At 33.9% G+C, this 24513-nt stretch overlaps 1 protein-coding gene across 2 annotated transcripts in view; it reads right to left on the bottom strand.

The window, feature by feature from the left end:
* Nucleotides 1-9910: 9910 nt before the first annotated feature.
* Nucleotides 9911-24513, bottom strand: part of Itgb1 (integrin subunit beta 1) — a 48321-nt gene continuing 33718 nt past the window's right edge. Inside the window, exons 12-17 of one of the 2 annotated variants that reach the window (XM_076832388.1) lie at nt 23490-23728; nt 23059-23281; nt 21158-21390; nt 15905-16071; nt 14723-14803; nt 9911-10275 (exon numbers count right to left, since the gene is read on the bottom strand). In XM_076832388.1, the coding sequence (XP_076688503.1) occupies nt 14729-14803; nt 15905-16071; nt 21158-21390; nt 23059-23281; nt 23490-23728 (937 nt within the window). In that variant the 3' untranslated portion in view covers nt 9911-10275; nt 14723-14728. The remainder of the gene's footprint in view (nt 10276-14722; nt 14804-15904; nt 16072-21157; nt 21391-23058; nt 23282-23489; nt 23729-24513) is intronic. The other variant, XM_076832387.2, reaches the window with a different exon arrangement.

Genomic DNA, 24513 nt, shown 5'->3' with positions numbered 1-24513 from the left:
TATCAATTTTTTCAATTTTTTTTTTGTTTCAATTTCATTGATTTCCGCTCTGATTTTAATTATTTCTTGTCTTCTACTACATTTGCTGTTGTTTTTCCTCTTCTTTTTCTAGGGTTTTGAGATAAAGTGTGAGTTCATTTATTTGTTGGTTTTTTCTTTTTTTGAGGAATGAACTCCAAGAAATGAATTTCCCTCTTAAGACTGCTTTCATTGTGTCCCATAGATTCTGGTATGTTGTGTCTGTATTGTTGTTTATCTCTAAGAATTTTTTGATTTCCTCCTTTATGTCTTCTGTAACCCATTGATCATTCAGTAACATATTGTTCATTTTCCAGGTGATGCAGGATTTTTCCTTCCTTCTTTTATCATTGATTTCCAGTTTCATTCCAGTATGATCAGATAAGATGCATGGTATTATCTCCACACCTTTATATTTACTGTGAGTTGCCCTATGGCATAATATATGGTCTATCTTTGAGTAGGATCCATGTGCTGCTGAGAAGAACGTGTATCCACTTGATGATGGTTGATATATTCTATATATGTCGGTTAAGTCTAGGTTATTTATTGTGTTATTGATTTCTATAGTTTCTTTATTCAGCTTTTGTCTGGAGGATCTATCTAATGGAGAGAGCAGTGTGTTGAAGTCACCCAAAATTTTGTGTTGTGGTCTATTTGACTCTTGAACTTGAGGAGAGTTTGTTTTATGAACGTTGTAGCACCATTGTTTGGTGCATACAAATTGATAATTGTTATGTCTTGTTGGTGGATGGTTCCTTTTAACAGTATATAGTGTCCTTCTTTATCCCTTTTGATTATCTTAGGTTTGAAGTTGATTTTATTCGATATGAGTATGGCCACTCCTTGCTTCCGAGGGCCATGTGAGTGGTATGATTTTTCCCAACCTTTCACCTTCAGCCTGTGTATGTCTTTTCCTACTATATGAGTCTCCTGAAGGCAACATATTGTTGGATCTGTTTTTTTAATCCAGGTTACTAGCCTATGTCTCTTGATTGGTGAATTTAAGCCATTAACATTTAGGGTTACTATTGATATATGTTTATTTATTTATTTATTTTAATTTGGCTAGTTTTTCCTCTTTGGTTATTTTTCTCCCCCTTTACTGAGATACCTCCCACTGTTTGTTTTGGGTGCTATTTTTCAATTCCTCTTCTTGCAGTATTTTGCTCAAAATGCCTTGCAGTGCTGGTTTTCTGGCTGCGAATTCTTTTAACTTTTGTTTATCATGAAATATTTTAATCTCATTGTCAAATCTGAAGCTTAATTTTGCTGGATACAGTATTCTTGGTTGGATACCATTATTTTTCAGCGTTCAAAATACGTTGTTCCAGGATCTTCTTGCTTTCAAAGTCTGTGATGAAAAATCAGCTGTTAACCTAATTGATTTACCCCTGAATGTAATCTGCCTCCTTTCTCTCGCAGATTTTAATATTCTCTCCTTATTCTGTATGTTGGATATCTTCATAATTATGTGTCTTGGAGTTGGTCTATTATGGTTTTGTATGTTTGGGGTCCTGTAGACTTCCAGGATTTTGCAATCCATTCCATCTTTCATATCTGGGAAGTTTCTAAAAATTATTTCATTCAACAGATTGTTCATTCCTTTATTTATTTTGAATAAATAAAGGAATGAATCTCTATACCTTTATTTTAGTCTAATTTATCTAATAAAACATGGCTACTTATGTTTTATTTTGGATTCCATTGGCATGGAATATATTAATTATTCAATCTCTTCACTTTAGTCCATATGTGTCCTTACAGTTTAAATGTTAAGGAAGTTTACATATATATTCAAAACGTATTGGGCTGTAGTTTTCTTTTCTGTGTTGATGTTTATAGAGTTGGGTTTTGTTGTTGGTTACAGAACTTGAAGGGACAGAGTATAGTTATATACATAAAGTTAAAGTAATTGTTACTTTTCTGGATAAAATCTAGACCTTGACATAGTTTACCAATTTATGTAAACACTGTTTGTTATAATATTCTAACACGTGTAGCTTCTGTAACAAATATTTTTAGATTCTCAGGTTTATAAACAAACAGTCCTTAGAACATGTATATCAAATCTTCCAATTAAACTGAGACACAAAATTGATTTTGCCATACAAAATAAGATTTAACCTAATCACTATGGTAAATTTTGTGTAAAGATTTAGTAGTAGTTTCCTGATCTATCTAGCTAGAAGATGTAATGACTAGCTAAATATTTTCTTCTCCAAGCAAGTGCTTGGGTGAATTACCTCCTTTATTTTCCTTTTTTTTAAAATGTTTCTTATTCTTGCCTGCTCTGTTACAATTTCACACCAGGGCTAAGTGAAACAACCTGGAGTTTATAATTTTGTTTCTATACTACATGTATTTTTAATAGGGTCATCCTACCCTTACAAAAACAGGTTCATGCAATATTTATTAGTTTGTAACTTTTTTTCCTAACAAAGTATTTTAAACATCTTTCCAGTTACAATACAGACTTCATAAAACTGGTCACACAGTATTCCATTTAACACCTAACTTCCTGTTGCCATATTACCATCAACTTAATGGCTTACAACACAAGTTTATTAACTTCCAGTGTCACAGGTCAGACATCAGCCAGTTGAGCTGAATCTCACCTGCCAAACTATTGGGATGAAGACATTCCTTTCTCAAGGCTTCAGGAGACAATCTATTTCTGTTCTCTTTCAGGTTGTTAGCAAATTTTTTCTTATAGTTAGAGAGCTGTTCTCATCTTTTAGAGGTTACCTGTATTCACTGGCTTATGTGTTACTTTCTCCATCTCTACAGTCAACAACTGGGTGGGGAGAGGGATTGTCAGTTTCCTCTCATGCTTTGATGCACTGACTGACTCCAGTGCCTTCCTTTTCTGCTCTTCGGAACCAATCCAATTTCATCAGGCCTACTTAGGTAATCCCTACCTTAAGGTCAGCCAATTCGCAATCTTAATTCTCTCAGGCAATATAGTACAGCATATTCACAAGTTCGACACTCAATCATGGATAATGAAATCTTGCTGACTCTAATATATTGCTCTGTTGTTTCATGAATTAATGATGGTTAAATATTTGTTGCTTCTAATTATCTGGTATTACAAAGACTTGTAATACAGTTACATGCATCTCACATCTATTTTTAAATGGTTACCACTACATTCACTTTCTCCCCCGCTTATCAAGGTATTATTGTTAAATAAAAATTATTGATATTCAAGGTGTACAATGACTTGACACCCACATGTATAATGGTTACCACAACAAAGTAATTAACATAGTCTCTCCACAGTTCCCACTGGGCGTGTGTGTGCTGTGTACTATGTACATGTGGTAAGGACGCTTAAGATCTGATTTTAGTAAACATAGTCACCATGCTGTACATTAGATCCCCAGAACTTACTGATCATTAATTGACATTTCATCATTTCTTCCACCCATGATCTTTGGCCCCCACCCTCTATGCTTCCACAGTAATTCCTTTGAGTTCAACTTTTTTTAGATTCCAAATAGAAGTGAGATCATACAGTATTTGTCGTTCTGTGTCTGGTTCATTTCAGTTAATATAATGTCCTCCAAGTTCATTTGTTTTCCTTTTAATGGCTGCATAATATTGCATTACACATACGCATTCTTTACTTTTTTCTAATTATTTATATATGACAGTAGAATGCATTTTCAAACATCATACATAAATGGAATATAACTTATCATTCTTCTGGTTGTACATGATATAGAATCACACTGGTCTTGTAGTCACATATGCACATAGGCTAATAATACCCAATTCATTCAACTACCCTTCCTACCCCCACACCCCCTCCCCTCTTTTCATTCCCCTCTGCCTAACCCAAAGTACCTCTATTCTTCCCTCGACCCCTCTCTATTATTGTGAATTAGCCTGTCAGAGAAAACATCTGGCCTTTGTTTTTGGGGGATTGGCTTATATCGTTTAACATGATATTATCCGGCTCCATCCATTTACCTGCAAATGCCATAATTTCATTCTTCTTTAAGGCTGACTAATATTTCATTGTGTATATATACCACATTTTCTTTATCCATTCATATGTTGGAGGGCATCTAGGTTGGTTCCACAGTTTGGCTATTGTGAATTGAGTTGCTATAAACATTGAACTCACTGCATGACTCTAGTATGTTAATTTTAAATCCTTTGAGTATAAACTTAGGAGTGAGATGACTGGGTGAAATGGTGGTTCTATTTCAAGTTTTCTGAGGAATCTCCATACTACTTTCTATAATGGTGACACCAATTTGCAGTCCCACCAGCAATGTATGAGTGTGCCTTTCCCCCCACATCCTTGTATTCTTGATGATTGCCATTCTAACTGGAGTGAGATGGAATTTCAGTATAGTTTTGATTTGCATTTCTTTGATTGCAAATATTTTTCAAATATTTGTTGATTGTATTTCTTCTTCTGTGAAGTGTCTGTTCAGGTCCTTAGCCCATTTATTTAATTGGGGGGGGGGGCGGTGTTGAATTTTTTGAGTTCTTTATGTATCCTAGAGATTAATACTCTTGAGGTGCATGTGGTAAATATTTTCTCCGATTCTGTAGGCTCCCTCTTCATGTTATTGATTATTTTCTTGGCTGAGAAGAAGGTTTTCAGTTTGAATTCATCCCATTTATTCATTCTTGATTTTACTTCTTGTGCATTGGGAGTCTTGTTAAGGAAACCAACATGGTGAAGATTTGGGCCTACTTTTTCTTCTATTAGGCACAGGGTCTCTGTTCTAGTGCCTAAGCCTCTGATCCACTTTGAATTGAGTTTCTTGCAGAGTAAGAGATGGCAGTTTAACTTTATTTCGCTACATATGAATTTCCAGTTTTCCTAGAACCATTTGTTGAACAGGCTATCTTTTCTCCAATAAATGTTTTTGGCACCTTTAGAATGAGATTACTGTATTTATGTGGGTCTGTCTCTGTTGTGTCTTCTATTCTGCACCACACTGGTCTACATGTCTATTTTAGTGCCAATACCATGGTGTTTTTGTTACTATGGCTCTGTAGTATAGTTTAAGGTCTGTTATAGTTATGTTTCCTGCTTCACTCTTCTTGCTAAGGATTGCTTTGGCTATTCTGGGTCGCTTATTTTTCCAAATTAATTTCATGATTTCTTTTTTTCTGGTTCTATGAAGAACGTCATTGGGATTTTAGTAGGAATTGCATTAAATCTGTTTGCAGCTTTTGGTAGTATGGCTGTTTTGACAATGTAAATTCTGCCTATCCATAAGCATGGGAGATCTTTCCATCTTCAAAGGTCTGCTTTAATTTCTTTCTTTAGTGTTGTGTAGTTTTCATTGTAGAGGTCTTTCATTTCTTTTGTTAGATTGATTCCCAAGTATTTTATCTTCTTTGAGGCTACTGTGATTGAGATAATTTTCCGTATTTTTCTTTCACTGGATTCATCACTGATGAATGTGTTTGATTTATGAGTGTTGATTTTATATCATGCTGCTATGCTGAATTCATTTATTAGTTCTATAAGTTTTCTGGTGGAATTTTTTGTATTTTCTAAATATAGAATTATGTCATCAGCAGATAGTGACAGTTCTTCTATTTGTATCCTATTTGTATCCCTTTTATTTCTTTCTAATTGTTCTGGCTAGAATTTCAAGGATGATGTTGAATAGAAGTGAAAGAGAGCATCCTTGTTCCAGTTTTTAGAGGGAATGCTTTCAAGTTTTCTCCATTTAGAATGAGGTTGGCCTTGGGTTTAGCATATACTTTCACAGTGTTGAATTATGTTCCTATTATCCCTAGTTTTTCTAGTGTTTTGTACATGAAGGGGTGCTGTATTTTGTGAAATGCTTTTTCTGCACCTATTGAGATGATTATGATTCTAGTCTTTAAGTGAATTGGTGCAATGAAGTATGTTTATTGGTTTCCATATGTTGAACCAATCTTGCATCCCTGGGATGAATCCCAATTGACCATGGTACACTATTTTTTCAATATGCTTTTGTATGTGATTTGACAAGAATTTTATTGAGAATTTTAGCATCTATGTTCATCAGGGATATTCATCTGCAGTTTTCTTTCCTTGATGTGTCTTTGTCTGACTTAGGTATAAGGGTGATACTAGCCTCATAAAATAAGTTTGGAAGGGTTCCCTCCTTTTCTATTTCATGGAATAATTTGAGGAGTATTGGTCTTAATTCTTCCTTGAAAGTCTTATAGAACTCAGTCAAGAATCTGTCTGGCCCTGACTTTTCTTGATTGGTAGGCTTTTGATGGCTTCTCCAGTTTCACTGCTTGAAATTGATCTGTTTAAATTTTCTTTATCTAGTCATTTACTGATGAACACTTAGGCTGCTTCCATTCTTTGGCTAAGATGAATATTAATACTAATTTCATTCCCTTGGATATATATCCAGAAGCAGACTGTTATATCGTACAATAATATTTTTAATGTAGGTACAGAATGAATATAAGAATAGATATACAATCAATACCTACAGAATTGCCTGGGGTCCAACAGCCTCTTGCCTTGTGTAGGTGGCCTCTTAATTTTTTACTTTTAAAGTGACTTTTTTTTTAATATCTGTTTTTTCAAGTGAAGTTGGACACAATACCTTTATTTTATTTATTTTTATATGGTCTTGAGGATAGAACCTAGGGCCTCGCACGTGCTAGGCAAGTGCTCAACCACTGAGCCACAACCCCAGCCCCTAAAGTGACATATTTTACCTACTCATTTTTCATAGACCTACATGGAAACATAGAACTATGCAATCAGCATGTTTAAATTGTTAAAGACTTATGTGTCACATTAGCTTTTCCGTTACTGTGACTAAAAGGCACAGATACATATTTTGGGCAAATATTTCTCTCATTCTGCAGAATGAGACATGTCTTTGATACACAAAAGCTTATATCATTACTCCTGTTTTTGTTGTCATGTCTACAAACCTTCTGCCAAATCCACAGCATGAAGATATATTTTCTTCAAAAAATCTTATTGTTTTAGCTCTTATATTTAGGTCTTTGCTCCATTTTTAATTAGTTGTTATATTACAGTGAGAGCTAGGGATTCAACTTCACTTTTTAATTGTTTTTAATGGGTGAATTCCAGTTATCCAGCACTGCATACACAATCAAGTGGACAGAGATGTATGGGTTACATTACTCTTGAGTTGTATAAGGGAAAGGGAAAACAGAAATGGTAACTATAGCATGTTTGTTTCTGACAGGGATGATCCAGAAGAGGGGGAAACTGATGACACAAGAGAGAACTGAACTGCATCCCTGAGCAGGTAAGAAGGGAGGGCACCTAGAATCCAAGTGCAGGACAGAGTTCCATCTACAGGAACTGGTAGCAAGGCAGAGTATATCACTGATAGGTAAACATGGCGGGAAAAAGCAGATCCATCTATTCAACAAGTACTCTGTGCTAGACATTGTTCTTAGAACACAATGGTGAATCAAAACACACAGGTTCCTATCCCAATTGAGCTATCAAATCTAAGGATAAAACAAAGTTCAAATACAAAGAATGTGTGCAAGTCTTAAGGATCTGAAAGTCAGACTCGAATGGGGGTGTTTAAAAATTTGATCAAGTTTACATTTAAAATGCTGCCGAGGGGCCAGTCAGCTAGCAGTTGCAGGAGACCTGAATACCAATCTCTCTCTCATGAATAGTTTAAGTCATTAAGCAACACTAATATTATCAATGTGTGAAAACAACATGTTGCCTTTTACCCATAAAACTGAATACAACTGTTTTCTATAAACTTACAATAAAGTTGTAAAGAAGTAATGCATTAAATTATGAAATTGAAATCTTTTGAATAGCAATTTTATACAAATAAATTAACTTAGTTTTTGTTATGCCACTATGTTTTAGAATTAGGCCTAATAAGACCATAAACCCAGAATATGTAGAAAGTCAAATAAAATTAAATGAATGAAGAGTGACTTTTTGTTAAAAACTTTATGTCCTTAAAATTTTCATAGAATTTTAAGTCTGGGGATTTAACTGAGTTATATTTGCTGCATGCCTTTTCCTGGCATTTTTGCACCCCACCAGCTCTAGTTCAGATGAGATACTACCCTCACAGTGGTGGAGCCTTATTTCATCCAGTTTGGATATGTGTTCCCACTTTTCACTCAAAAGCTACTTATAACAATCCTTGAATTTTTAGAAAAATTCTGAGGCATGAGATATGTTTGATGAGCAGGATAATTTTTTTTCATGAATCTTAGGAATTTGTAAAAATGTATGATTTTCTTCACCTCAAAGATACTTTAGTCAAAGTTAGAAAACACATCTAAATGAAATAATTTTTAAAAATCAATTAATAATGATGCATGGGATTAGGTAGAAACTATAACACAATCTTTCCCCCCTAAATCATTCTGACATCTGTTGTATGCTCAAGAAAGGAATACATCTTTCTTTTAAAAAACACAAGTTTTTAGTTTAGTTTGTTTGTTTGTACTGGGGATTGAACCCAGGGACATTTTATCACTGAGCTACATTCCCTGTCCTTTTATTTTTTTATTTTGAAACAGAGCCTCAGCAAGATGCTGAAGCTGGCCTCAAACTTGCAATCCTTATGCCTCAGCCTCCTGAGTCTCTGGGATTAGGCATGAGCCACTGTGCCTGGCTTTCACACAAGTATTTTTTTATGAATATATACTTTACACAAAAATAAACCAAGACCAAAATAATAAATAAATAAAAATTTCCCTTGTTTATCTTATGATTATGATCCCATCTCTAAAATTAAAATTAGAGAATTTCCAGTTTCTAGTAACAGCTCTAAGACGATGTTCATAAAGAATTATGTCTGCTTAATATAGTAAAAAAACTTATCTCCCAACACAGGGAGATAAGGATCTAAGTCCATATTTTACCCCACTCCCCCCAAAAAGAACTGCTTTCGTTTCTCAAGTGGAATACCAACAAACCAGGAATGCTTTTCCTCAACTTCTTTAATTGAGAAAAATTTTGTGCACACAAACTAACAAGGTAGATCAATATAGCACCAAAACATACAATTTAAGTATTTTAGGCATTTTTATTTAATAAATAACTTCAGTAAATAGCATTGTAAAAAGTGAACTGTTAAAATTAAAAGGCACTTAAAACAAGAATGTGACTAGTATGAAACAAAGAGGAGCAACGCAAGCAGTGAGAAGTAAATACACAGTGGTCTGTTAGGACACCAACCGAAAGTAAGACTTGTCCAAAGTGACTGCTGTCGCGAAAACCACAGTATAACATCACACAATCATGAAAAAGGCAAATTTACAGCCAAAACTTTAAAGAAAAACGTATTGATTAAAAAAAAAAAAAAAGTTTTACCCCCAAATTGCAAACAAATACACTAAAAGATTAGAAGAGGTGATAAAAAGCACCAGGAATTAAACAAAATAAAAATAACAAAATAAAATAAACTCAATCCAAAAGGTCCCCATTCAGCATATACTATGTAAATCATGGCCTTTAAGTAAATAGTGCTAAATCAAGGCCTCTTCAGCAGAAAATTTCCCAGTACTTTTATAGAAGGCTTGAATTTATAAAGGCATAAAAGTTACCAAGATTAAGTAACTCTTAAAATGGCACACAGGTTTTAAAGCTATTTGTTTTTCCTTCCTAACTCTGAATTTTTCCCATGGCCTTTGGAGATCAACTGTTCAAAACTGTTTCACACCAGAAACTCTCAACATACTTGTCTTTCAGATATGTCATAAGTCATGTCTAACAGGCAAACAGCAAATAAGATGTAAAAACAATCCTAAAGTAGCTAGCAGGACATTTCCTTTGGATTCTGTATAACTGAAAACTGACATATCTGTAATATCAGTTTTAATACGTGATTAACAAAAATTCTAATCATGCTCCTTCCTTTATGCCCTTTCAATCACCCCAGCAGTATCGCTTAATCCAATGAGAGCTTGATTTCAATAGTCCAGGAAGAAAAGGTCAAAAAAGGCACAATGTGACCTTAGCTGACAAGGATACTGATCCTGTCTCAAGTCTTTTGTCAGTCCCTGGCATGGATTATAACATTATTTTCAAAATAATAAAAAAAATTAAAATTATACATATTGTACATTTTCAAAACCTGCACATGAATAAAACCATGGCAATAGTGCCCTAAAGCTACCTTACTGTGAATGAAAATTGCTACTTTGTATTCAGTGTTGTGAAATTTGCACAGGTAATACTCATTTTCCCTCGTATTTTGGATTGACCACAGTTGTCACGGCACTCTTATAAATAGGATTTTCACCCTAAAAAGAAGAAAAGAAAAAAAGTGAGTAAAATTATCACTTTGCTAAAACTAGATAATATTATTTTATAAAACAAGATTAAGAGTTAAAGTCATCTTAAAAATTAATTTCTGTTTTATCTGTTCAGCTATCACAATTTTTTAGAAGACATTATTAATAATTGCTTCTAAAGATGAAAAATGAAACTGCTGTGCAAGTCTAATGATATCTCTGTTATCTGGCATTATTCCTTTCCTGAGTCCTTCCTCTGTTGGAGGGTTGAGTTAAGAATGTCCTCCATAGCAGAAACTATACTGCTATCATGGTGGATTCTCTCCTTTGAACAAGTTTTTAATGCCCAAATCATAAAGAATTAACTCTGCCTGACTCTTATACCCTTATTATACACAGAAAGTACTTATCAAATTGGTATTCCTTGGCTTCTTCACTGTTTGATGAGTTCCTTCTACAAAAGTTAATGACTGAGGGCTTGTGGCTCAGTGGCAGAGTGTCTCCTAAGCAGGAAGCCCTGGTCAACCCCCAGCACCACCAAAAAAACAACAAAACAAAACAAAACTAAAAAAAACAAGTTATTGATTTAGAGGTCTGAATAAGGATGTTGGTGTCACTGAGGGTACTCCTCCAAGTCACACTGCCAATTTGCTTAAAATGTTAATTATCATTCTTCATGAAATTTTTATTTTGGTGACGTTTTACTACAATACTATACATTAGTAAAAAGTACTGCAAGTCCAGCAAGAGACTCCAAGCTATAAATATAAGAGATCTTTCAAGATCCAAAAATATACTGACAATGATGTTTTAAGCAGAAAAATAGCATACAACCAAGTTTCTGCCCTCCAGGGGTTATAGTTTTGTGAATGACAGTTAAGAAAAATATCACACTCTGATACGTACAAAATAGAATTATGTATGTAATATGGGAATAGTATTAGAAGAGTTTATCTGTGATTAGGACTCCTTTCATAGTGAAATAAACTACAAATAAATTACTGAAAAATAAATAAATACATGCAAAGTCAAGGTTCGGGGAAACAATGGCAAATGTACACAGAAACACATATATAATTCAGAAGTTTTAAGTATGAGTGTGGGGTGGCATAGAACAGGAGACAAGACAAAAGGAGAGCATTCAGAGGCTGGGTTCTGTGACTTCAAATAAACTACTGTGATTTCAGCTCAGCAAGTAGCATAAATGCCAATTAGAACAAGACCTTACACCTTAGCCCTCACCTAATACTCCTTAAAATGCAACTTAGTTAACTATTTCCCAATCGAGATCCCTCAGGAAAATATGACCTGTATGCTAGAATCATACAAAATCTCAAATTCTACTATCTAATCCAATCCCAACTGGAGATTATACATTATTATACTGACATCAAAGGAGACATTTCAAATAGGGGTCAGGGAACAGGATTCTAGCAACTAGCTTCTTAGGAAGTTTTAGAATACAAACAAGTTAGACTTATTATTTCCATCCCTCCATCTGCATGTGAAGCTAGTACTGCCTTTTTTTTTTAAGTCGTGATGATAAGTTACCATTCACTTAGGTTTTTATAAAAACTATAAATTAGACATACCTCATATTTTAATTTTAGAATTATAAGAACAAAAAAAATTTTTAAACCTATTATTAATTAATCCAAAGCATAATTTATATGGAGGAACTTACCTTTGGAGAAAAGTTTGCTTTGCTATATGTACAAACATTTTTATTATATTATTTCAAAGCCCATCCAAACAAAAATTTAACATGCAAGGTTAGAGGTAAAATTAAATTCACTATCTGTATTAGGCATCAATTTAAATGGAGGTGAACTAAAGTAATTCAGATTAGTGTCCGTCATTCAGAATGCAACCTCACCTTGCAACAAATCAAAGCTTATTTTATAACTAGAGAACAGGGCTATATTCTGAAATAAGGTCATCTGTACTCAGTTAAAAACTCTTCCTTGTTCTCTGGAATGGCAGTGGGGCTGTAAAATCCTTTCCATAATACATTAGGCATGCAGTGCATATGTGAGATACGGAATCCACATGTAAATCTGCAAAACAGCAGAGGAAGCTAAACTAATTTTTTAACCCACTTTAATGGTTATAAGTTGATAACTTAATGGGTTTCTCCTAATGCTCCAACATGGTAGTCATGCTAAAATAATTACAGTGCCTGCTAATAATGTAAATTAGTTGACCTATAAACCTCTGTCCCATACCAGAAAAGTGTGTTACAATCTATGATTTGCTTTAATTTCTCAATGCTTATTTAATAATTTCTATTATGAATTTCTACTTTAATTTTTTTTTTATAGAAAACACCTCAGGATATTCTCTAGCTATGAATTTGCCTGGAATTCACCAGTACATACAGAAATTTTTATCAAACATTTACTTCTTAAATTATGTGAAATGCTAATTTTGGTTAAAACATTGAACATTACAGCTAAGAAATTAAGTAAACAATAAAACATTATGTATAAATAAAAATTATATGTTGCTAATTTATTTTGAGGTAAAATTAAATATTTACAGTAAGGGTGAAAATTTCATCTTACTAATACAAGTAGAAATTGTTTCTCAATGTGATTAAAAAACACATGAAATGGTCAATATATGACTTTTTTGAACTATAAATTTAAAAAAAGTATCATGTCTCAGACTAACACAAAAATGTACCAATTTTCCCACATATGAATTTGACTATAATTTTCTGCAAACAAAATTAACTTTAAATATAATCTGCTTAGAAAAAAATCCCCCAAATCCAACAAGTCATGATCCTAGTATTATTGAAGTTCCAACATGCCATAAAAATAGTTAAACATTGGTAATGTGACCTAGGGTTCAATTCCCAGTACCAAAAAAATATATATATATTCTCAACAGAGCAAATAAGCTATAGTGAATGGATTCCATGTAACTAAGTAATTTTCCTATTACATTTGCCATAGCACAGAGTCACCCTAATTTACAATTATCACAAAGCTACAATTCTTTATAGTGAACTACCTCTTCCTAATCAGATAACATAGTTTTCCGTAGATAAGTGGCTGCTAACCAGTACCATGTAGAGGACTAGAACTAGGACCTGGAGTCCAGCTACCCGGGTTTGGTCTCAGTTTTCCCATTAACTTGTGAACTTGGTCAAGTTACCTAACCCTTCTATGCCCCAGTATCCTCATGTGTAAAACAGACATAAAAATAGTTCCTACTGTTTTCACTAGTAAATAAATATAGAGTATTGAAAAGTGTGTCTGAGACATAAGGATTATCATGTATTTTCTATTATTACTAAAATTATTACCAACACCATCATTACCTACACAACAAAGTAGGAAGTAAGAAAAACTAAATTCTTCCAGGCTGTATTACATTCAACTGGTGAAAAAAGCATTCTGAATTATCAGGAGAAGTTGGTTCTAAACTCAATTAACTTTTTATTAGAGAGTTTTAGGGCTTACACAATTATATTAAATAATGCTGGAAGTATTTCATAAAAATCCATATATGAATAGTTTGTATAAGAAAGAATTCTATCCACTGCTGATATAAGAGAAAATGATAAAAAACAGAACAAAACAAAAAACCATGTCATCTATAAAACATAAACTCACCAAAACAAGACCCCAAGGTATGGAGAACAGGATAAGTCTTATTACAACTGTAAATTTTTCAATAAAGTTTTTATTTAAAAATGTAAAAATATTCTTCTAAAATATTTGTTATAAAAATATTCAATCTTAGTATTGAATGTTAGAAATTTTGAATCATTTAATAACTAAAGAGAAATACACATACACAGTCTAATGACTCTTATTGGAATTTCAAGTTATGATCAAAACCGAAAGAATCTCAAAATATTTATAGACTCAATAATGATATTGTAGATGTAAACCACATAAAAAAATTATTCCATTTTACCTTGATCTTCCTATTTTATAATTTGGACTTTACATTCAATTTTCACTACTCAACCCTAAAAGTTACACATAGTAATTTGTTATTTCAAGATAACACCACCAAAGGCATACAACTATAATGAAGATCATTTGCCAAGAACCACCACCCCCAATTAATAGATATTACCCATCCCTTACTACAAATATGAGAAATTGAATCTCTGTGTGGTGAAGTGACTCAGTGCTCTTCTACTTACTAAATGGAAGAGCTGGATTGAACCTAGGTCCATCTGATTGGAAAGAACATTTTCTTTTCACTATGACATAGTCATTGCTTCTGTACCACACAGTTTATTTTAAAATTCTTCTAAATGATGTTAACACACAAAATGAAAAGCCAGAAGATAGCCATATAAAAAAGCCAGAATTAAAAAGAATAGCAATGGTGAAAAAGGACACACGGTGCAGTAAAAAAAAAAAAAATTAAAATAAATAAATAAAAGATAAATGTTCACATGCAAAGACAGAAAGTGAAAGGAAATACGAACGGCAACTTAGAGACCAGCTTTACGTCCATAGTTTGGATTCTTGAAATTATTAATAGGACTCTTGTAAATCGGATTTTCTTGCTAAAGTAAAAGAAATAGTTTCTAATGACTTCACCAGAAAATGACACTACAAAAGAGAATTTTAACTATTTCTACCCCTCTGAAATTCATATTTAAAAAAAAAAAAAGCAAATTGTAGTAAAATGCAAATGACTAAAATTCATTTATAATTTAAAAATACTTAACATTGTCATTACCTTCTTGTGTAAAAAGAGGAATATATGAGGGCTGATCATTTAGCCACCCCACCCTCTGATTTTTTATCCAAAAGCACTAAATGTTAAGCAAAAATTTTCAGTCATCTGTAGTTTTTAAATTTTCTCAGGAAGCAAGGTCTATCGAGATTTACTTTATATAAATTATACTTTTTTCAGGCAGAGTTCCATGAGTTTTCAAATGCATAAACACCTATAATCAAGATCATCCCCAAATGATCTGGTCAACCTTTCCCTCAACTCTAACCGCCAGCAATTACTATTATGATCTCTGCCCCTATAAATGTGTCTTTTCCAGAATGTCATATAAACGGAATCGATATTGATAGTCTTTTGAATCTGGCTGCTCTGTGCTTCATGTTCTTTGTTTAAAAAAGAGGGTGGTGGTAGACAGGCACAGTGGCACACACTTATAATCCCAGTAACTTGGGAGGCTGAGGCAGAAAGACTGCAAATTTGAGGCCAGCCACAGCAACTTAGGGATGGCCTATCTCAAAATGAAAAACAAAAAGGGCAGGGGATGTAGTTCAATGATACAGTGCCCCTAGGTTCAATTCCCAGTACCACAAAAAGAGACAGTGTATGAATGGTTCCATTGAATAGCTTACTGCACAGAGAGCATTATTGAGGATTCTGTTTTTCATTAGACAAAGCAAAAGAGCAAATTTAGGATCAAAACTATTAAAGAACTAAAAATACTGGCCTCTGTAATTAAAATATATTATTATAATGTTTTGTTTCAAAGGGACATATTTACAATACCTTCTGTTTTTCACTAAATGTAAATCCTCTCTGAATAATGAACTTTTGGGAAAATGAAATATTTAAAGAAGACTTTAATAATCAGTCTTTCAGTTAATAAAATAGTGTTACATTTATTTTACTTTTTAGATGTTTTACAACTTACCGTGTCCCACTTGGCATTCATTTTCTCCTTTTCGAATTTAGCAAATTCCCTTCTGTCATGAATTATCATTAAAAGCTTCCAAATCAGCAGTAATGCAAGGCCAATGAGAACAATTCCAGCAACCACACCAGCTACAATTGGAATGATGTCTGGACCAGTGGGACAGTCTGGAAAATCAGAGGGTTAATAATGAGCATACAGGGACTAAAATGTTCAAAGTCCAATCATGACCACAAAGAGCTGGGCAGTATCTTATAAAATAAATAGGACTAAAAACCTAAGATGCTAGGCACAGTGGCTTACACTTATAATTGCAGCAGCTTGGGAGGCTGAAGCAGAAGAATTGCGAGTTCAAAGTCAGCCTCAGCAAAAGTGAGGCTCTACACAACTCAGTGAGACTGTATCTAAATAAAATACAAACCAGGGCTGGGGATGTGGCTCAGTGATCAAGTGTCCCTGAGTTCAATCCTCTGTACCCAGTCCCCAGCAAAAAAGCCAAGGTAAGTGAATGGATGCTATCCCCCAAAAGCTTAAAAAAAAAAAAAAAAAAAAGACAAAACAGGTAGTTTATAAGGTGTGACATGATTAATAATCAAAGATCATGTATTTTTTAATACATATATGTTTATTTCTCCAAGAAATTGAAATTTTTTAAAAAATCACTTATAATAACATCAAAAATCATCAAAAACTTACATATAACTCTAATAAAATATGTGCAAGATTTGTACATTAAAATTACTAAATAATGATAAAAGAATCAGAGAAGACCTGACTACATTAAGAGATATTCCATGTTCATGAATTAGAAGATCTAATACTGCCAAGATGTTAATTCTCCCCCTTTTGATCTATAAATTCAGTGCAATTTCATCAAAATTTTGGCAATATTTTTACAGGTATCACTCAGCAAGCTAATTCTAAAAGGTGCGGCCAATTTGGAAAGCAGTATGGAGATTCCTGGGAAAGCTGGGAATGGAACCACCATTTGACCCAGCTATTGCCCTTCTCGGACTACTCCCTGAAGACCTTAAAAGAGCGTACCACAGGGATACTGCCACATCGATGTTCATAGCAGCACAATTCACAATAGCTAGACTGTGGGACCAACCCAGATGCCCTTCAATAGATGAATGGATAAAAAAAAATGTGGCATTTATACACAATGGAGTATTACGCAGCACTAAAAAATGACAAAATCATGGAATTTGCAGGGAAATGGATGGCATTAGAGCAGATATGCTAAGTGAAGCTAGCCAATCCCTAAAAAACAAATGCCAAATGTCTTCTTTGATATAAGAGCAACTAAGAACAGAGCAGGGAGGAAGAGCAGGAGGTAAAGATTAACATTAAACAGAGACATGAGGTGGGAGGGAAAGGGAGAGAAAAGGGAAATTGCATGGAAATGGAAGGAGACCCTCATTGTTATACAAAATTACATATAAGAGGTTGTGAAGGGAATGGGAAAAAAAACAAGGAGAGAAATGAATTACAGTAGATGGGGTAGAGAGAGAAGAGGGGAGGGGAGGGGAGGGGGGATAGTAGAGGATAGGAAAGGTAGCAGAATACAACAGTTACTAATATGGCATTATGTAAAAATGAGGATGTGTAACCGACGTGATTCTGCAATCTGTATTTGGGGTAAAAATGGGAGTTCATAACCCACTTGAATCTAATGTATGAAATATGATATGTCAAGAGCTTTGTGATGTTTTGAACAACCAATAAAAATAATAAAAATTTTTAAAAAAAGTTACATGGAAGGCAGAAAAATAGATTTGGCTTAAAAATAGACAGACCAATGGAATAGGATAGAGGGCCTAAAAGTAAATCCACACATCTACGCCAAGTCATTTTTGACAAAGATGTTAAAAACATACACTGCAGAAAGGAAAGTCTTTTCAATAAATTGTGCCGGGAAAACTGAATATCCACATGCAGAAGAATGAAGCTAGACCCCTATATTTGACCAGTGACAAAAATCACCTTAAAATGGGTTAAAGACTTAAATGTAAGATCTGAAAGTGAAACTTCTTGAAGAAAACAGAAGGGAAATGCTTCTGGACATTAGAATGGGCAAAGATTTTTGCTCCAAAAGCATAGGAAACAAAAGCAAAAACTGACAAATAAGACTATATCAAACTTCTGCACAGGAAAGGAGACAATCTTTAACATTCAGAGACAATCTAGAGAATGGAAAAAGAATGTTTGCAAATTATACACCTGACAAGGAATCAATATCCAGAACATACAAGCAACTGAAAAAATAAATAGCAAAAAAAGACACACACCAATTTAAAAATGAGCAATCGACCTAAACAGACATTTCTCAATAGAAGAAATAAAAATGGCACAACAGGTATATGAAAAAATGTTTAATATCACCAGTCATCACAGTAATACAAATCAAACCACAATAGGATTATCACTCCAATCCAGTAAGAACAGCTACTATTAAAAGATACAAAGTGCTGGCAAGGATATGGAAAAATGACAACTCTTGAACCTGTTGGTAGGAATTTAAATTAGTACAATAATTATGGAAAACAATATGAAGGTTCCTCAAAAATTAAAGACAGAACTACTAACAACCATTCCAACAACATTCCAACAACCCCATTCTTCAGTAAATACTCAAAGGAAATAAAATGAGTATGGTAAAGATATCTGCACTCTCATTTTTATTGCGGCACTATTCACAACAGTCAAGAAATGGAAACAACCTAAGCATCTATCAATAGATGAGCGCATAAAGAAAGTGTGATACATATGCACAAACAGAATACTATTCAGCCATGAAGAAGAATGAAATTTTGTCATTTGCAACAATATAAATGGAAGTGAAGTTTATTATGTTAAATCAAATAAGCCATGTACAGAAATACAAGTATCACACTGTTACAGAGTTTGGGCCTTCCATGAAATTGAGATAGCACAAACACACCCCCAACCCCGCCACTAAACCCTGAATTCTTGCCATCAAATCAGAAAGATTTCAGACATGTCACTCAGACTAACAGCCATGAGTTTAGTTTTTTAAGGGACAGGAAAAGGAAACACTCTTAAGGAAGAGAGTGCTTCCTCTAAGAGAGGAGCGGGAGAGTTGCCTCTCCTGCACGCCAGTTTTATTGGGAATCCCAAAGAAGGTCCCATAGTCCCACCCAGGTCTACCTCTAGACTTTTGACTAACAGCAGGACGACTTCAGACCTTCAATTCCTCACTGCCAAGACAACTCTAGGTCACTTTGGACCAAGCTGATGGGTTCTAATTGTATTCTTTTTTTTTTTTTTTAACATCATTCCTTTTTTCTTTTCTTTCTTTTTCTAATAGTATTCTTAACCATAAATTCTTACAGATTTTTTGGTAAAGAGGAATTATCCTTATCCCTGAGTTTCAGGATTTGGTCTGTGAAAAGGGCCACAAAAGTCTCCCCCTTCAGAGTTACTTGGGTTTCTTTTATTGACATTTCAGGCCTGTATTTCTCCTGAAGGAAATAGAAGAATGTGGCATATCCTGACCACTTAAGTCAGTCATGGATGCAGGTAAATTGATACTTAAAAAAGAAAGCATGTAGGGGTCAGCACAGTGGGCCCATTTAATAGAATTATTCCCTTAACCTGTGTTCCCACCATTTGCATCTGTCTGTGCCCTATTAACATGATCTCACACATATGTAAAATCTAAAAAAGTTGAGATCATCAAAGTGGAGAGTAGCATGTGTATTAACTTACAGTGAAGTGAGAACAAGAAGTTTTGGTATGCTATCGCACAGCTACAGACAACAATGACCTGTGTTTTTCAAAAAGCTACAAGAACATATATTCAAAGTTTACACTATAAAGAAATGATAAATATTTGATTAGATATGTTGAACTGAATTTAAACATTACAAAATGAATACATGTACCCCAAACATTCCATATTTGCCCCACTTAAAGACATTTTTATATTTTATGTATCAGTTAAGAAATGAATTTAAATGGAAAAAAAAGAGACTAATCATAAAGCTATGAGACAGCTAAAGGACCGACACATAGATTAATGGAAGAGAATAGAGAAGAGAGTCAGAAACACACCTACACACATTAAGTTCACCAAATTTTCAACATAACTGGAGAAAGGACAATCTTCAACAAAAGATGCAGGACCTATTAGACAATCATGCAAAAAGTTGTCCCTTACTCCATATACTAAAATTAACTGAAAATGGGTTATAGGCCTTCATGTAAAACCTTAAGTTATAAAATTTCTAGAAGAAATCACAGGAGAAAACCCTTTAAAATCTTGGGTTATGCAAAAGAATTCTTAGATACAATAGTAAAATCAAGGTCAATAAAAGAAAAGTTGGGGGCCAGAGTTGTGACTCAGTGGTAGAGTGCTTGCCTGGCATGGGCAAGATGCTAGGTTCAATTCCCAGCACCACATAAAAATAAACAAATGAAATAAAGGTATTGTGTCTATCTACAACCAAAAAAAAAAAAAAAAGTTTTTTTAAAAAATTAAAAACTTGGTAAACTGTATTTTGTCAAAATTAAAACTTCCAGGGCTAAGAGTAGTAGAGTAGCTTGCCTAGTGAGTTTAAGTTCTATCCTCCAAAATACACATAAATAAATAAAACTTCTGATATCCAAAAGACAATGCTAAGAAAATGAGAAGACAAGGAGGTAGACTAGGAAACAAAATCTGCCAAACACCCACCTGATAATATAAAATTAAAGAGTTTGGCAGTTTCCTATAAAGTTAATCATGTTTATCGTATCTTCCAAAATATGTTCACACAAAAACCTGTATACTGCTGTAGAATATTCCAAAGAATCTACCAAAAAGGCTATAAGAAAAACAAAGATTGAAAAAAAAAATGCTTCATCTTCAGAGAAGGTGATCAAGTTCAACACTTAATAATATATTTTAACAAATTATATTTCCCACTATCCAAGGTTCAGTCAAGCTCAAATTTAAATATCACCTGTGACAACATTCTTACTGAGTACCTCCTGTCAGGCATGGTTCCACGTTCTGATTATTGCCATTTCATCTTTAAACACTCCCCTCAGAAAACTTAAAACTTTACTTCTCCTTATTTCTTAGTTAAATTTTAAAATTTGCGAAAAGGAAAATTACCCAATTGAACCTGAAATAATATAGCTGCTGAAGGCTGTTTCTGGGTCTTAGGAAACCAACCTTACAACAGGCCTGAAAAGTAAGGAATAAAAGAAAATGAAAAGAATTTTTGACATTATGAGATTTTTTACCTGGAGTCTCCACAACATGAACAATGGCTTCGTTGTTCCCATTCACTGAATATGTGAAGTAGAACCAGCAGTCATCAACATCCTTCTCCTTACAGTGGGACAGGGGATCAACCTGTACTGGCTGGGGTAATTTGTCCCGACTTTCTACCTTGGTCAGGTTGAAATGTGAACATTCTTGTGCACATCTGTCTTTCTTTTCTCCTTTGTTGAATGCTCTGCACTGAACACATTCTCTGTTTAAAATATAAATTGTTAAATTTAAAATGTAGTATTAAGATAAATTTTCCTTAAAGATTATTTTCTGTGCCAAACTCGTGTCCAAATTCAACCAAAAATAATGAAGAAGGATTTGAATGGTAAATTAATAAAAGAAATGCTAGTTTCAAGCAGCTATGACCCCACTGCTGTCAGTGGCTAACCCCAGCACCACCTCTGGCTCTCCAAGTCCCAGTTGAAGGAGAACAGAGTAGGAAAGAAACCTGTATTACGTAGCTTATAAAAAGCCAATTGCTAGCAAACCTATCAGCAAACCAAGTAGTGGCAAAGCACCCAGGAAGCAACTGGCTACAAAAGTTGCTTGCAGGATTGTACCCATTACTGCAGGAGTGAAGAAAACTCACTGTTAGAGGCCAGGCACTATCAGAAGCCCACTGTACTGATTCAAAAACTTCCCACTTCCTGTGGGAAGAGAAATTGTTCAGGACTTCAAAACAGATCTGGGGCTTTGCAGGAGGCAAGTGAGGCCTATCTGGTTAGCCTTTTTACAAAGATATCAACTTGTGTGCTATTCATGTCAAATATGTAACAATTATGCCAAAAGACATCTATCTAGCATGTGGCATACATGGAAAACGTGCTTAAAAATACACTTAAGATGAGAAGCATTTCATTATCAAAATGACCAAATATTTTCTCTTCTCCCTGCTGTTGGTAGTAATGAATGTAAGACTTTTCACCCCATGGGGTCAAAAAGTAACCAAGTATATGCCTGTGAATGGAAAACTAAGGGACAGAAATCAAGTAATTACAAGTTTTCTCATTGTCATTCATGTATGGATTTTTAATATAAATGCAGGGATGTAAAGCATTAATGCAGTTCAAAACGTTTCAATGAACAAATGTTAGCAGTTCAATTTTATAACAATTATAAATAACCCAAACAGACTTTGCTGAACAAAGCCAGCATCTGGGTATTTTAAAACAAGTAATTTCTTATTGATGGTCAAAAACAGATGTTAGTTAAAAACAAAAAAAAAAAAAAAAAAAAAGTTTTGTCAAATTCTATGCTTTAAATATGTCAAGTTTTTGTATGTCAGTTATATCCCATTAAAGCTATTTTTTATAAAATTCATCAAATTAAAAAAATGCTAGCTTTCCAAATCAATTATAATTTCATAAGAGTTTAAGTTGAAATACAGGTAATAAAGTTAACCCTATCACATAATGTGTGTGTATATATACCTTAATTTAAACAATTTACTACTATTATTATAAGAATCCTGCGAAAGAAAAAAACTTTTACAAACAGTAATTGGACTCAGGAGTATAGCTCAGAGGTAGAGCACGTGCCTAGCACACACAAGGCTATAGTTTCACTCCCAGAAACAGCAACAACAAAAAGATAGTAATGCTAATTTAACAAAGGTAACCACACAAATTCAATTATAGAATAAATTCAGATCAAAGTAATAATGCAGCTCTCATGTGACATACACTTCAATATCATGCAATACACACTGCCTATTAAGAACGAATCTTTAAGGAAAAAAGTTGGTTTCTTTGTAGTCAACATTTCATTTATAACATATTGGCACCTGTTATAGTTCTATGGATAATGACAACACATATTTAGATCAGCAGAAAGTAAATGTTAACTATATCAAGAATTAGGAAATACTTACTTATGCTCAGCACAGACGCCAAGGCAGGTCTGACATGTCTCACAAGTTTGTCCTTGAAACTTTGGATCTGTACATTTACAGACACCACACTCACAGATGCCCCGGCCATTGCAGATCTGTCCATTTACAGCCATACATGGTGTAGTATCCAAAGAACAGTCACACGCACTGCCAGTGTAGTTGGGGTAGCATTCACACACACGACACCTGCAAACACCATTGCCTGCAATTAAAAATATCATTTCTCAAAATAGTGGTAAAAATACAAAACCACAGCATTTATTTAAAAATAAGCAGAGAACAAAGTGTATCTAAGTGATGGACTGACGCTGAATGCCACCTTTTTCTAATTACTGAACATGTAAAGTCCTAAGATGTTTTATCATGTTGGAGGGGTCATATTTTATACCTATTTCAAGTGCTTTTCTCACCTCCACAAATTAAGCCATTGGATCTATCACAGTTGAAATTATCACACTCGCAGAATTTGCCAGAATAAATTTCATTTGTATTATCCCTCTTCCTACAAACACACTGTCCACAGACGCACTCTCCATTGTTACTACAGATTTCTGAACTGTTTTCTTTCCTGCAGTATGCATCCATGTCCTCACTGTTAACTTCATCTGTACTACATTCACAATGTCTACCAACACGTCCCTCGTTGCACCTGAAGAAGAGTTCAAAATTGCAATCAGATAGAATAAAAATAATTACAAATAACAACTCACGAGAGAGAAAACAAAACTATGAACAAGCCTTTCAAACTACCAATATATCAGATGAGAATATATTATGCAAAGAATTTTCAAGGTAAACTTTTTGGTTAAATGAGATTTTATTAAAAATAGATCTTCATGACTCAAGCAGGAAATGTACAACATGAAAATAAAACTATAACATTTACATTGTTATTTAGAACAGGCAATTAATTGATGGTAAGCCATGCACAGTGGTGCACATCTATAATCCCAGCAACTTAGTGGGCTTAGGTAGGAGGATTACAAATTTGAGGCCAGTTTGGGCAACTTAGCAAGACCCTATCTTAAAATTAAAAATAAAAAAGGGTGGGATCTATTTTAATAGTGGAGCACCTCTGGGTTCAATCTCCAGTACTGAAGGAAAAAAAGAAAATTGATGGTGCATTATAGCCATGTATTTTCCTCATGACCAATAACTCTTCTAAGCATAGTCATCTAAGGCTGATATTTAAATCAAAATATCTTATTCTCCTGTTCTTTTAAGGAGAAAGATATCCTCAGTACATTCAGCTTTATATTTTAATTTAAAAAGGTAACCATATTATTAAAATGTTTATATAATTTAAGTTGGTAGATTCTATATTCTAAAAATATCATTTTCTGGGTAAACATCCTTCAATGCCCCCTAATCTTCCTTCTTAGATAAAAATCACCATTATCAGTTTGGTATGTTTTTCTAAAACATATTTTACGT

Source organism: Callospermophilus lateralis, chromosome 13, assembly GCF_048772815.1.
Source record: "Callospermophilus lateralis isolate mCalLat2 chromosome 13, mCalLat2.hap1, whole genome shotgun sequence".
NCBI classification, from domain to species: domain Eukaryota; kingdom Metazoa; phylum Chordata; class Mammalia; order Rodentia; family Sciuridae; genus Callospermophilus; species Callospermophilus lateralis.
This window is presented reverse-complemented; position numbering and strand designations above follow the sequence as displayed.